General features: G+C 40.2%; 1 protein-coding gene across 2 annotated transcripts in view; it reads right to left on the reverse strand.

Moving 5' to 3' along the window:
• Nucleotides 1–13,167, reverse strand: part of EPG5 (ectopic P-granules 5 autophagy tethering factor) — a 132,080-nt gene that overhangs the window by 53,530 nt on the left and 65,383 nt on the right. For both annotated transcript variants that reach the window (XM_070361935.1, XM_070361934.1), the window contains exons 25-27: nt 9,958–10,102; nt 6,157–6,328; nt 4,692–4,854 (exon numbers count right to left, since the gene is read on the reverse strand). In XM_070361935.1, the coding sequence (XP_070218036.1) occupies nt 4,692–4,854; nt 6,157–6,328; nt 9,958–10,102 (480 nt within the window). The remainder of the gene's footprint in view (nt 1–4,691; nt 4,855–6,156; nt 6,329–9,957; nt 10,103–13,167) is intronic.

Here is a 13,167-nt window from a genome sequence, read left to right on the forward strand (position 1 = left end):
AATAATGTCTTCAGGGAGACTATTATGAAGAGTTTGTATTCTCTTCATTTCTTCAAACACGTTCTTTCTGTGGCACTGACTGTGTAAGACACTGACAATATAAACATGAAAAAGACAAGATCCTGACCCGCAGCTAACTCAAACTCTATTAACAGCTACAGAAGTAGTAATACAAACCCAGTTATAATACAACCTAGAAAGTGTTGTGCTTGTGGCTTTACTGACTGATTCAGAGGTGCTAAAAGTACCTATCATGTGCCAAGAGCCGTGCTAGGTGGTACAGGCACAGAGACGAGTAATGACAGCAACTCTACTTCCCAAAGAGGTCACAGGCTGTAGGAAAAAGAGCAGGTGACTATGACAGCATTTCTCCCCAAGCTGTGACAAGAGGAAGGAATATCTCAGTCTGACTAGAGGAGTCAAGAAAGACCTCAAGAAAAGATGCTGACTGAACCAAGGAATGAAAGGGTGAACAGCCCAGATATGAGTGGGGGAGAACAAACAGCAGCACAGGGCTAAGAACAAAAGAATGTGCCTGTCACCTTTGCAGAACAGAAAAGGAGCAAGCTGCTAAAAAACAGAAGGTTGAGGGCGTGAGACAGAGGGTAAATGATGTGCTAGAAAAAGATCAAGAACAGATTATGAAGTGTCCTAAGAGACATAACTCTTTTTAGGTACTAGAGAACCATTATACCGGGGAAGCCAGTGACTCAGTGGTAAAGACACTACCTGCCAATGCAGGAGTGGAGGAGACTCAGGTTCGATCCCTGGGTCGGGAAGACCCCCTGGAGGAGAAAATGGCAACCCACTCCAGTATCCTTGCCTGGAGAATCCCATGAACAGAGGAGTCTGCTGGGCTACAGTCCATGGGGTTGCAAAGAGTTGAACACAAATGAGCAACTGAGCATGCAAGAACCAACACGGGTTTTTAGCCTGGAAATGAGATCAGTTTGAGTTTTAAAAGATGAATGGGGAAAAATGAACTAGACAGGGAGAAAGACTATGGACAGGAAGGTATATCAGTTCAGGGGAGAAGTGGGCTGACCACAGGGCAATGTCAACAGAAACAAAGAAAGAATACATTCAAAGTTATTTCAAAGGCAGAACCAATATGACTTGGAAAGTGACTAGATGGGAAGTATAGCGGTGGGATTGCAGATGTGAATTCTGATGCCTAGGTCTTCATCTTGGGAGCCCAAGTAAGTGGAATTAGAGAAAAAAATAGGTTTGAAGGATAAAGATGAGATTAGTTTGGGACCTACAGAGTTATCATTGGGACACTGATAGGATGCTAAGTAAGCAAGAAGTCTAGATTTGGAACTCAAGAGAGAATTCTGGACTTGACAAACAGAACAGGAACCATCAACAAATGGACTAACCTTTTAGGGGTCAGGGACTATTGAGGATCGAGTGAATCTATGAACTCCCCAGAAAAAAAATTTTCTATACACTTTCAGGGGCTTCACTGACCCACCAAAGACCATTCACAAATCCTAGATTAAGAACTCTAGCACAGACAGAAGACAAAAAGCAGCATATATTGCAGTGAAGAAGGGGATCAGGAGTAGAACCAAGCACAACCAGTAATCCAAGCGTTGAGCAGATGAAGAGGAACCCTGGAAGAAACTAAGAAGTGGCTACAGATTCAGCGAGACTAGAAGAGTCTAGAAGAGACCTCATGACAGCATGCATGACAGATGCAAGAATGATGTCAAACAGGATCAACACTACTAGTCACAACCATGAAGTGTCCACTGGACACACGTATGTATAAGGGCTACAGTTTAATGCAATTATATAATCTAACTCCTGTAGGAATACTCCCTCCCAGTGACAGTTTATTGATGAATCCATAAACACTCAGAACTCACTTTCCCTTTTCCTGAAAAACACCTCTCTTCCTACAAACTCCAGTTATCCATTTGTGCAATGGGTGACTTTAGATTCAAGTACAATCTTCAACAAAAAATCAGAGCAAACCTAACAGACTTGCATACATAATCCCCAAACTTCATGGCAGCTAGAGCTTCAGTTTCCCTCTACTTTGCTCTCAGCCATAGACGAGGAGCAAAAAATAATTTTATCTTCAATTCCTAGACATTATGACCAGTAAGTACCGCCCAGGACAGCTGTAATTAGCAATTTCTATATAACCTTCCAAAGAAATCCTACTTAAGCCTCAGACTACGAAAGTTGATTGCTGTCTTTACATTTTTAATTCCCCTGGCACATGAGCATCATTAGGCAAAATAATGGCTGAAGTAAACAGTACTGCTGATACTGATATTTCTAGGAGCCATCAGTGGAAGTTCCCAAGCTTCTGGATTTTTCCAAATGATGAGATTTCCCAAACTGAAAAATCACAGGGCAACAAGAAAGGTCAGCAGAAAATTAAAATGTGCTTTAAGAAAACTTAGATATTTCTAATGAGGTTATGGCCACAAAACACAGCTATTTTTCAAACTCTTTAAGAATTTATAAAATCCCCTCTTTTTTCATTCTTTCTCATTTTTTTTACTTCTTTCTTCAAGTGATCTTAGCATCTACCAATTTTACTTTTGAAAATAAGCATATTTTTGTGTTGTCTGTAAAAGCAAAATCTAAACCATATTCATTTAATTCTTGTCATATATCATCTTCTTTCTGATCTCCCTTTAATCAAAATTACTTTGAAGGTATTTTAGAAAAGATGTAACTTTTTATTTCAAAATTAACAAACTAAAGGTTATAAAAGAAATTTCAATTCAAGGGTTCAGATAAATCAAGATTATGATCCTTTTTTCTGAAAAAGAAAAAAGGTCACTGGTAGGCTTAGAGCTAAAGCTCCCAGGTCTGCTGGGTGGTATTTTCCATCGCAAGACTCTCCAAATTAATAAGAAGTCACACAGTCAGACTTATCTTTGGCTGGGACAGCAAATATTTACAACTCTTCAAAGAGTAAGCTATTAGCCAGAACTGGAAAAACATTTCTTTGTACTTATCTCAACAGTCACTTACAAAAATGCATTTTAGGAGAATTCCCTTCTCTATATAGAATTAACAGCCTGATATAGATGTGTAATTTCAAAATATGGAAAAACACTGTATTTGTAAAAACACAGATTGGTAATAAAAGGTTCCTTTTTCATTACAACGAGATGCATTTTCAGCCTTTTTCCCACCAACTCAAACTCCACCCTCAGCTGGCAAACTTTTCTTCCTGTTTTATTATTTTAGCAAGTGATCCTTCTTAAAGACTTCTCTACCTCAGTCTTTCTAAAGCATTAGCAACCGAAGGAATAAACCACACTGAAGCACACACACACAGAAAGAAAAGTAACTTCGTAAAGCACCTGGCCCAAGATGTTGTCTCAATATTTAGCAATCTCACATTCCAGGTCAAGTTTCTTAATAGATGCATACAACTATGTTGGAAAAAAACAAAAATTGAAAGTAATGAAAAATATGACTATAAAACTTATTTCAAAGAAGACATTTCAGAGAAAATAGTCTCCTAGAAGAGACTGATGAAAGCTACATTAGAATTGTTAGGACTGGCACAAAAAGAAGGGAAATTTTTGAAAGACAACCAAAAGTCAGAAAAATAAGTCCCCCAATTTGTAAAAGCTAACAAAAAAGAGGAGCCATTTTTACGTGGGTGTAGTCAAGCAGCAGCCAGCGCCCCTCTCCAAGCATTTCTTTCCCAGCTCAGGGAATTCTGAATTCACTTGCAGGAACAGCAAGCTGCATTGCCTAAGGAGCATGCATTCTGCCTGGGCCTTCCTGGTTTTGCCCTACACTGGCACCGTCACTTTGGGCATGTAACTTAATTGCTCCTTGCCTGTATTTCTTCATCTGAAAAATACAGACAAAAAGAATATCCACCTTTTGGTGTTGTGGTGAGGATAAAATAAGTTATATAAAGTATTTAGATGGTACCTTGCATAAATTAAGTGCTATGACATGTTGGCTAAAGCTAACCTTCCATTTGAAGTCTTTACAATGTCACAGACCCACCTTTGGTCTGTTGACAAGCTCCGCCCAAGTGATCTGCTTTCCACGCGGCCCTCCTACCTCTGTCTTCAGTGACTCCCCACTCTCTGCAGCACACATCTTTACTCAGGAAGATCCCAGGTGATGATCCTTTCCAATGTGAGCTCCAACCTTCCCAACGTGAATTCCTATCACTACTCCCCAAGACAACTGAAACAGATGGATCGAGCCACTGACCCCTAGATAGTGACTCCATTCCCACATTCTTCTCACTGAATCCAAACTATCATCACCAAAATCTTTTAAAATCCAGCTGGAGCCCCTCTCTCTTAGAGTCATCTCAACGATTCCACTTTTCTTTTCATTTCTGTCTGTCTGTCCTGGAAGACTCATCAGCACTTATGGAAGTAAGTGATCAGCTTTGTGTGTAGCTTGGTGCTGTACTAAATCGCTTCAGTCATGTCCAACTCTTTGTGATCACACAGACTGTGGCCCGCCAGGCTCCTCTGTCCAAGAGATTCTCTAGGCAAGAATACTAGAGTGGGTTGCCATGCTCTTCTCCAGGGGACATTCCGATATGGGCAGCTTCACTCTCCCCAAAACTATTAAATGTGGGACATGGATGATGTACTAAATATTTCTTTCAGTCTTTTTCAATGATATGCCAATATTAGGAACTCAAATGAAATTCTCTGAACTATGAGGAAACTCAATCTTACTTGAACTGTTACAACTGCTGCTCCTTGGCACTTTTTACCACTACTGCCTCTGCACTCCAAATGTAGTGTGGTCTGTTCTTCTCGATTAACATACTGCTTGGGCATTGTGTCCAACAGTTCACTATCCAGCGCAACCTGCTGAGATTCCCGAAGAGCTGCAGTTCTGAAAGACATCATCAGGAGAAGTTATTTTAAAAGTCTTAGGAAAAACTTTATGATGAATGATAAAGGCTTCCAGTCACTCCCAGCCTGCATCGGTGAACAATAACACACAAGAATCTCACAGTAACAAGAGACCAAAAGTGTGTGCTAAGACTTACCCAAACCTTCTCCCTGGCAGTCACTGGTCAACAAGAAAGTTAAGAAAGGAAAGCAAAGTATAACAACTTTTTGGCAAGAAACAAAGCTCCATTTAAAATTTGTGTTATATCAACAATGTTTGTTTTTTTTTAATGAACCCTTAAGTACACAAGAACAAATGAGAATTTCATGCTAATTTAATCATCCTAAGGAGGAACCTTTTTTCTAAGTACCAGTGACTTCTTAGGGGCTTCCCTGGAAGGTCAGTGGTAAAGAATCCACCTGCCAATGCAAGAGATACAGGTTCAAGCCCTGGGTCAGGAAGATCCCCTAGAGAAAGAAATGGCAACCCACTCCAGTATTCTCCCCTGGGACATCACATGGACAGAGAGCCATGGGGTCGCAAGAGAGCCAGACACAATTCAGTGACTGGGCACACACATAGCGACTTCTTAGGCATCAGGGACTCAAACCGACGTGTGGAGACTAGATAAGCTAGTTCAACACTGTCCTAACTGTATTATCTCAGTAATCTGCAAGGAGCCTGTGCGGTGTGGTGCAAACAACACACACGACACGAATAAACCAAAAACAGGCCCAATAATAGATGGATGCCTATGAGTTTTGCAAAGACAAATTCTTTCACTTTGTAAGTAAAACACACACAATCCTCCTCACATGATCACAAGCTAGAATCAAAACAAACAGCTCATCATTCTGTAGCCACCATGAACTCAGAATATTAAATGAGTATTTCCTGCCCTTCCATCAAGTATCTATGTAATTTTTAAAAGAATTCGGACATTTAGAGAGCAAAGCAGTGACAAAAGAAAACAAATCTCATTCTGTTCCCTTTGAACATCGTCTTTCCAATATTATATGGTTTCCTCAGGAGAAGCCTAAGAAAAAATTTAGCTGGCGCTACTGACACAGGAAATGCCACAAGAAACACATACAATTTATAGAGTACATGAAAACCCACATAATTTCCATGTGAAATTAAAAGATTTTTCACAACTTGGTTAACTAAGATAACCATCTGAGCCAGTCTGGTCAAATTACCCTCGTGGTGAGAAGGCTAAGGAGGAAGCCCTTGGAGGTACTACTCATCAGGATGCACAGCAGGAAGCGCACACCCATGATCCCGGGCAGCGTGTGCTCTTACCTCGCCTGCTGTTGCAGCAGATTCAGGTCTGTGCGCACCAGCTCGGTGGCATCCTTCTGACTCAGGAGCATGGCTGAGGAGATAACTGGCACAGGAGGCCTCATCAGGTGCAGAACAAGAGGAGGCCGGGGGTCCTCATGCTTCCGCAGGTTACTTAAAACTCTTTCTTTAGCTGAAAAAAAATTGTCATTTTGCTGACTAATGGCTTCTACTAGGTCATAATGTACCACATAATTACATAGTCTGCTACCTTCATAAAGAATGCTAAAGATCTGAAGAATAGCTCTTTACATCACCAGAGACTTAAATGAATAAAATTATCTTTTGTTATTTGCAAGTTCTGAGGGATCACCCACTGGCCTAATAATATTCTACTAGGAACTGGAAACTTGGGAGCACGTGGGATGATTAAATAGAATTACTATCCTCAAAAAGTCTTGATGATAGTTACAGAGCTACAGGTCACAATCTTAAATTAGTACCCTAGACAGCTTTGCAGGACATGCTAAGGTGTTTGGACTTGACACCCGTGCAAAAGGGATCTAGTAAATGACTCTAAGCAAGGCTTAGAAAGATGGTGGCTATCATCTGGAGAGTAGAATGGGAAAATGGGGCAGGTAGCCCAGTTAAGAGTTTAATGCAACCACAAGAAATAAACGAGAAAGAGGGATGGGCATTATGGAATGAAGCTGAGTGAAAAGTACCATATTAGACCAAGGTTTGATTAGGGGGGCTGAAAACAGTAGAGTTAAATTGAATGAAGACATGCACATAACCTCCTATAGAACTTAATAATAGTCATATAGTCATTCATGGGCATCCCTTGTGGCTTAGGTGGTAAAGAACCCACCTGCAATGCAGGAGACCTGGGTTCAATCCCTGGGGTTGGGAACATTCCCTGGAGAAGGGAACAGCTGCCCACTCTAGCATTCTGGCCTGGGAAATTCCATGGACTGTCCATGGGGTCACAAACAGTCGGACACGACTGAACGACTTTCACTAAATAGTCATTCATTCATTCACTCAAAAACTGATTTATGAGTCCAAATAAGAAGTCAGGCACCACACAAGAAAAATAAAGGTAAATCAAGGTAAATCTGCATCATGCAACTTTGCACTAGATTGCACATGGTCTCATACTGATCAATCCAACTTAAATGTTTACATTTCTGTACTCAGTAGAGAGTTGAAACACAGTAGGTGTCTAATAAATTCCTATCTTCCCTACCTTTTTCTTCACTACACTATCCACATACCACATCGCTCATGAAGAATGTGAAGAAAAATGCTGCCATGTAATATAATAGAGGCCAGGAAAGGTCAAGGGAATTTCAAGTCAGTAAGTCAACAAAGTACTTAAGGGACTACTCTGAACTTCCGATTTCATTCCAGATATAGCATTCAATTTTCTATTCTTGTTAAGAAAAATTAAAGAAAATTTAATAGCCATGACTTTACTTGGCATAAGAAAACTTGTATTGTTTGTAATCCAAACAAATGGAACCTAACATTCCAAACAGGTCAAGGTCAGGACTGTCCCTTATAGCTGGGGTTTTTCCACTAGAACTACCAATCTATGCACAGAATGTAATAAGGCGGGATATTCACCACTGGCTAAGATTCCTATGTTCAAATTTCTTTCAAGCAACATTAGCTCATAATTCTAAAGGAAAATGGGAGTGGGGAGGTGGAGAGGATCTCTTCCCATCCTGATATAACTTACTATGAAAGAAAAATCAAGAATGATACTTTAAATACAAAATAAAAGAAACAAAAATTCAGACCATATTTAACTATAATCACAACTCTGGACCACAACTGACAAAGTTATGAAGCCGACAAATTTGAGAAAAAGAAGTTGGTGTCACAAGTATACAATAAACTATGACATGCTACTGAAATTTTTCCTATAATCACAATCACAAGTTCAATCATTTGATATAATCATTACCTAATCTGCTCTCACCTGAGAAAAACCTGAAACTTACTGTTTACAAATCTAGGTCTTACTTTTATTTAGAACTGCAACCTGTTCTGATTGCCAGAAATAAAATAAGGTAAATGGTGAAGAGCAGGGTCTCTGAAGCCTGCTCTTCAAAGCCCCAGCTTTGTCACTTGGGCAAGTTACATAACTACTCTAACACCTCAGGCTCCTTGCCGGCTCAATGGAGATAACCCTCACAGGGTTGTTGGGAAGACTGAGTTAATGCATACAAAGACAGTGCTTAGAACAAATTAAGGGCTTGATAAATTACTAGCTTACCTTTGGAAAAACAATCAGCCTTTTAGGGCAGGGTTAAGGCAAAGTGAAAACACAACGGATGGGAGGGCATGAACAGACACATATTCAACAGCTTCCAGATCTATAAATATAACTCTTCCTCTCATTTAACAAACTTTCAGGACTAAAAATGAGAACTGATATGGCTGGGTTGAGGACAACTTTTACACTTTGCCCTATACCTTCCTAAACTGTTTAATTTTTCCCAGTGGGCTCATATAATTTTTATCATCCAAACCAAAAAAAAAGCCTCTTATTTCAGGGAAAATGGAGGGAGAAAGATGTTGGAGAGAAAAATTTTAATCTTAGGTAAGATTGCTCTGCACCTTCATTTACAGATGAGTGAACTAAAAGCCAAGAGATGTATTTTTTTCTGATCACACAGCTGGTTAGTGGCAGAGTTGGATCAAGAAGTTATTTTTACCTTTCTCTGAATCACCTCAGTGTTCTATTACACTACATATTACAATATTTTGTTCAATAATTATATATATCCTACATTTAAAAAATATATTCAGTAATTTAAATGATTAAGTGACTCCAAATATTATTTTCTCCTTTTTTTTAATAAAGTATGTCGTCAACTTTGCAGGTTAAATGAGTTTTCGTGGCCTAGAATAGAAAACTAACAATTTATAAAACTGTTTCTCTAGAAAAATGCATTGTGAGAAACAGTTAATTTAGAAACTCTGGGAATATGATCCATCTGTATGGTTAAGAGTTTCAGATACACAGAAAAAGAGTTTATGAAAGAAAAAGACAGACTGCTCAATTTTAAAACTGTAAACCCCAAATAATTAAATTCTAGGTTGTACTTCAAATGTTCTAAGCTAACTGAAATGTCTTTTTAAAGCATCATGGAGAACACATATCACAAACTACTTAATCACTTTCCCAATATCGATTTACAGGAAATACAGGATACAAAAAAAAAAAAAAAAAAAAAAATGTTAAATTATACCACAAAGGTATAATCAGCAAAATCTAGACTCTGGGGAAACTCCACGGACGGTAGCACGCCATGTGTCTCAGTTTGGGCCAATGAGATGTAACTGGAAAGTGTATGGGGAGCTTCTTGAAAGAGTCCTTAAAAGAGGGAGACTTCCCTGCCCGCTGAATGGAACGCAAAATGACAGCCTAAGCAGCCGTCTTGAACCACATGCGATGTCTGACGTTAGAACACTGAGACAGAAAGACAGAGGGAGCAGGGGTCCCTGAAGGCTTTCAGGTCATAAAGCTACTGCTCTGAACTGCTTGCCTCCAGACTTCTTTGACATAAACAAAACAAGCCCCTATCTTATTTGTGCCCTCACTGTTTTTGGAGTTTCTCTCATTCATAGCGTAACCTAACCCTAAGTAGTAGACAAGTTAACAATGAATTCCTAAAAAATAAATAGCAGTTCTCACTGAGGGATACACTATATGAATGTTAACACTTAATGGCTCTGATTCACACTCACTCATTCATTCACCCATTGCTTCACTCATTCAAACGGTCTGCACTCACTCATACAACTCACCCAACAAAGGATCAGTGAAGTCCAGCTGAACTGATGAACTGCAGGGTGCAGAATGGGACTCAAGCTTGGCCTGTGTCCACAGACCAACGGTTTCCTGAAACTCGTAATGGACGCGCTCCATGTTCAAATACTCCATCCACAGGTCCTAAAACAGAACCATAAGACTTTAACTTTCAGGGATGAATCATATATTCACATATAAAACTATATATTTAACTCTAAAGTGAATCCATAAGTTTCAACATGAGGTGGTCCATTCCAGGTTCTCCAAGCATTAGGATGAATCACATTTAAAATGGGCATTCTGGAGAATTCCCTGGCATGGCAGTCCAGTGGTGAGGACTTATGCTTTCACTGCCAAGGGCCTGGGTTCACTCCCCGGTCGAGGAACTAAGATGCCAGAAGCCAAGTAATGCAGTCAAATAAATAAATAAAATGGACACTCTAACAGTCTAAGGAATCTCAAAACTTTTTGATTATATACCACACTTAGAAAAAGCAATTTCAACAGCCCTGCTAAACATTTACTGTTGATAGAGGCTGACAATTAGAGAAGAATACTGAGAATTAACAATGGGTTAATTCTGCACTCAAAAGATTTCAGGACACCATGATCACTTACGTATTTTTCCTATTTCTCTGGCCCTACAATCTCAGCCTTGTTTCTCCATGTCTTAAATGTTCCTTTTCAGAATTCCATGCTGAGTTCTCTTCTTAATCCAAATACTCTATTACCATTACACCCACGTCTCCTACTGCCCCACTCCTGAACTACAGACAACTTTATATCCCGTCCCCACCAATTCCTGAATATGAGTTCTCCTTGAAGCCCCTCAGGCACTTTCTCTTCCAGTTCTGTAAAGATCATCTTTAGCTGCCCAAGCTACATATTTGGAAGTCCGTGTATACCTTATCTACCCTACAAGTATATCAATCCTAACCAGAGAATCCTATTGATTCTACTAATGAATTGTTCTATATATTTTTAATTCATCCACTTATTTAACCACTCCAGCTATTTCAACATCTCTCCAAACAAAGACTTCCTGCTGAAAACTTTCTGCCACTCCACATCACCATGCTATCCTTTCAACTTGACAAACTCCCATTTGTCCTTTAGGGCTCAGTTCAAGGTCACACTCCAGTCTCAGTCTGAATCAGGTACCATTCCTCCACCTTTGCATATGAAACAGCACCCTGCACATTTCACTCCCACAGTCTTTATCACCAGATGTAATAATTATTTAGTCCCCCATTTGACAGTAAGAATCTTGAAGGCAGAGACTGCATCACTTTTCTTTTTATATTTTTGGTATAGGTGACTGACGCCTCAAAGGTATCCAATAGATACTCATGGAAGTAAGAGAAGGAAAGAAGAAAGAAGAGAGAGGAAGGAAAGAAAGAAAACAGAAGAAAGTCAGACACCTAGTGGAGATGAAATAGTACATACAATGTGGAAACAGCTAGGTTTAAAGACACAGTCTATCAAGTCTCTCAAGTCTTAGGGGATCCTAAATCCTATCCAAGGTTGGGGGTCAAGGGCCAGTAGAGTTCAGTCCCTAGAAAAAATAAACTGGAACAGGAGAGATACATCTCTACACACACACACACACAAACATATACACGTAGAGCTACAGAAGCTCAGAAAAAAATCAGAAGTTTTGACCTAGGAAAGACAACAGACCTCTTTGTTTGAGAAAAGATTAGAACATGTGAAGACGAGAATTGAGCACATCCAAAAGGGCAGCCAAAACTGACAGCTACAAGTCAGCCTCTTCAAGGGTGAGCGCCTCGCTTTCTCCATGCTATTAACTTTCTATATGCATGAGTCTTAACAAATCCTTACACTGAACTTTTTATGGGAGTAGAGATGACTGCTTAAAAGTGTTCAGATGCTGACAATTTAAAACAAGGAAGAATATAGTCAGAAAAAGGCTGTGTTTATGAGGCTGCAGACGGTCCAAGAATGAGCTTCAGTCCTTCACATGATGCCAGAGCAGGGCCGGATATTCAAAAGGGGATATCCCAGGGACTTCCCTAGTGCTGCAGTGGCTGAACTGTATTGGAAGAATCCACCTTCCAACGCAGGGGATACAGGTTCAATGCCTACATGGGGAAGTAGGATTCCACATGCCATGGGCCAACTAAGTCTGAGCGCCACAACTACTAAGCCCACATGCTCTGGAGCACCCATGTCACAGCTAGAGAGAAGCTCATGAGCCACAAGGAAAGATCCAGCATGACGCAAGTGAGATTCTGTGTGCCGCAACTAAGACCCAACACAGCCAAAAATGAAACAAATAAAATATAAAGGAAAGAAAGATTGATGTCAAGCTTCTGACTTCTGGGCATCTCTCTGCCATCTTTTTGGGGCACCTGTGCCATTTGGTTTTTGATTTCTGGGCATCTCTTTGCAGTTTGCTCTATTTAAAATGTGACTGCCAGCTGGTGAGGTTTTGGTTTGGCTTGGTTACTTTAGTTTGAGCATGCAGACATCTGGTACTAACTGCTGGAGCTAAAATGGACAGCATTTCCTCTAAGGTTCCACCCTGGGTGGGAGCTCCTTGGGAGATTTTAAATGACTGGTCGACCTATATCTATGATCCAATGACAAAGAAATATGGCCTAAAAACAGGTCTCTCACAGTTTGATCTTCATTACCACAGGATGAGAAAATGGAGTAGGGTTCCCACATGTCCAGGACTTTCTCCTATAATCCAAAAGCCTGGACTGATCAAAATAAGACCCCATCTCCTCAGAGGGACAATCCCTGATGACACATTTTATCAGCCAATGTGTGACCCCATAGACGGCAGCCCACCAGGCTCCCCCGTCCCTGGGATTCTCCAGGCAAGAACACTGGAGTGGGTTGCCATTTCCTTCTCTAACGCATGAAAGTGAAGTCACTCAGTCGTGTCAGACACCTAGCGACCCCATGGACTGCAGCCTATCAGGGCAAATTTGACCACTACCTGGTCTAAATTTTAGGTATGACCACAGACAAAGAAAAGTGACTTTTTGACTGTGTGCCCACAATATCCTTTAGACTTTGGACACAACTGGTTAAAATTTGTTTTCAAATTGCAAAATTTGCTATTTCTGCATGTGCAATTAGAGAAAGCTAGTTTGTTAAAGTACTTTCCCCCCACCCCCAGAATTCTGACCCTGAAGGAGTAAGTCCTACTAGGAGAACATGAGTTTCTTTCTCTT

This window comes from Bos mutus, chromosome 24, assembly GCF_027580195.1.
Source record: "Bos mutus isolate GX-2022 chromosome 24, NWIPB_WYAK_1.1, whole genome shotgun sequence".
NCBI lineage: Eukaryota > Metazoa > Chordata > Mammalia > Artiodactyla > Bovidae > Bos > Bos mutus.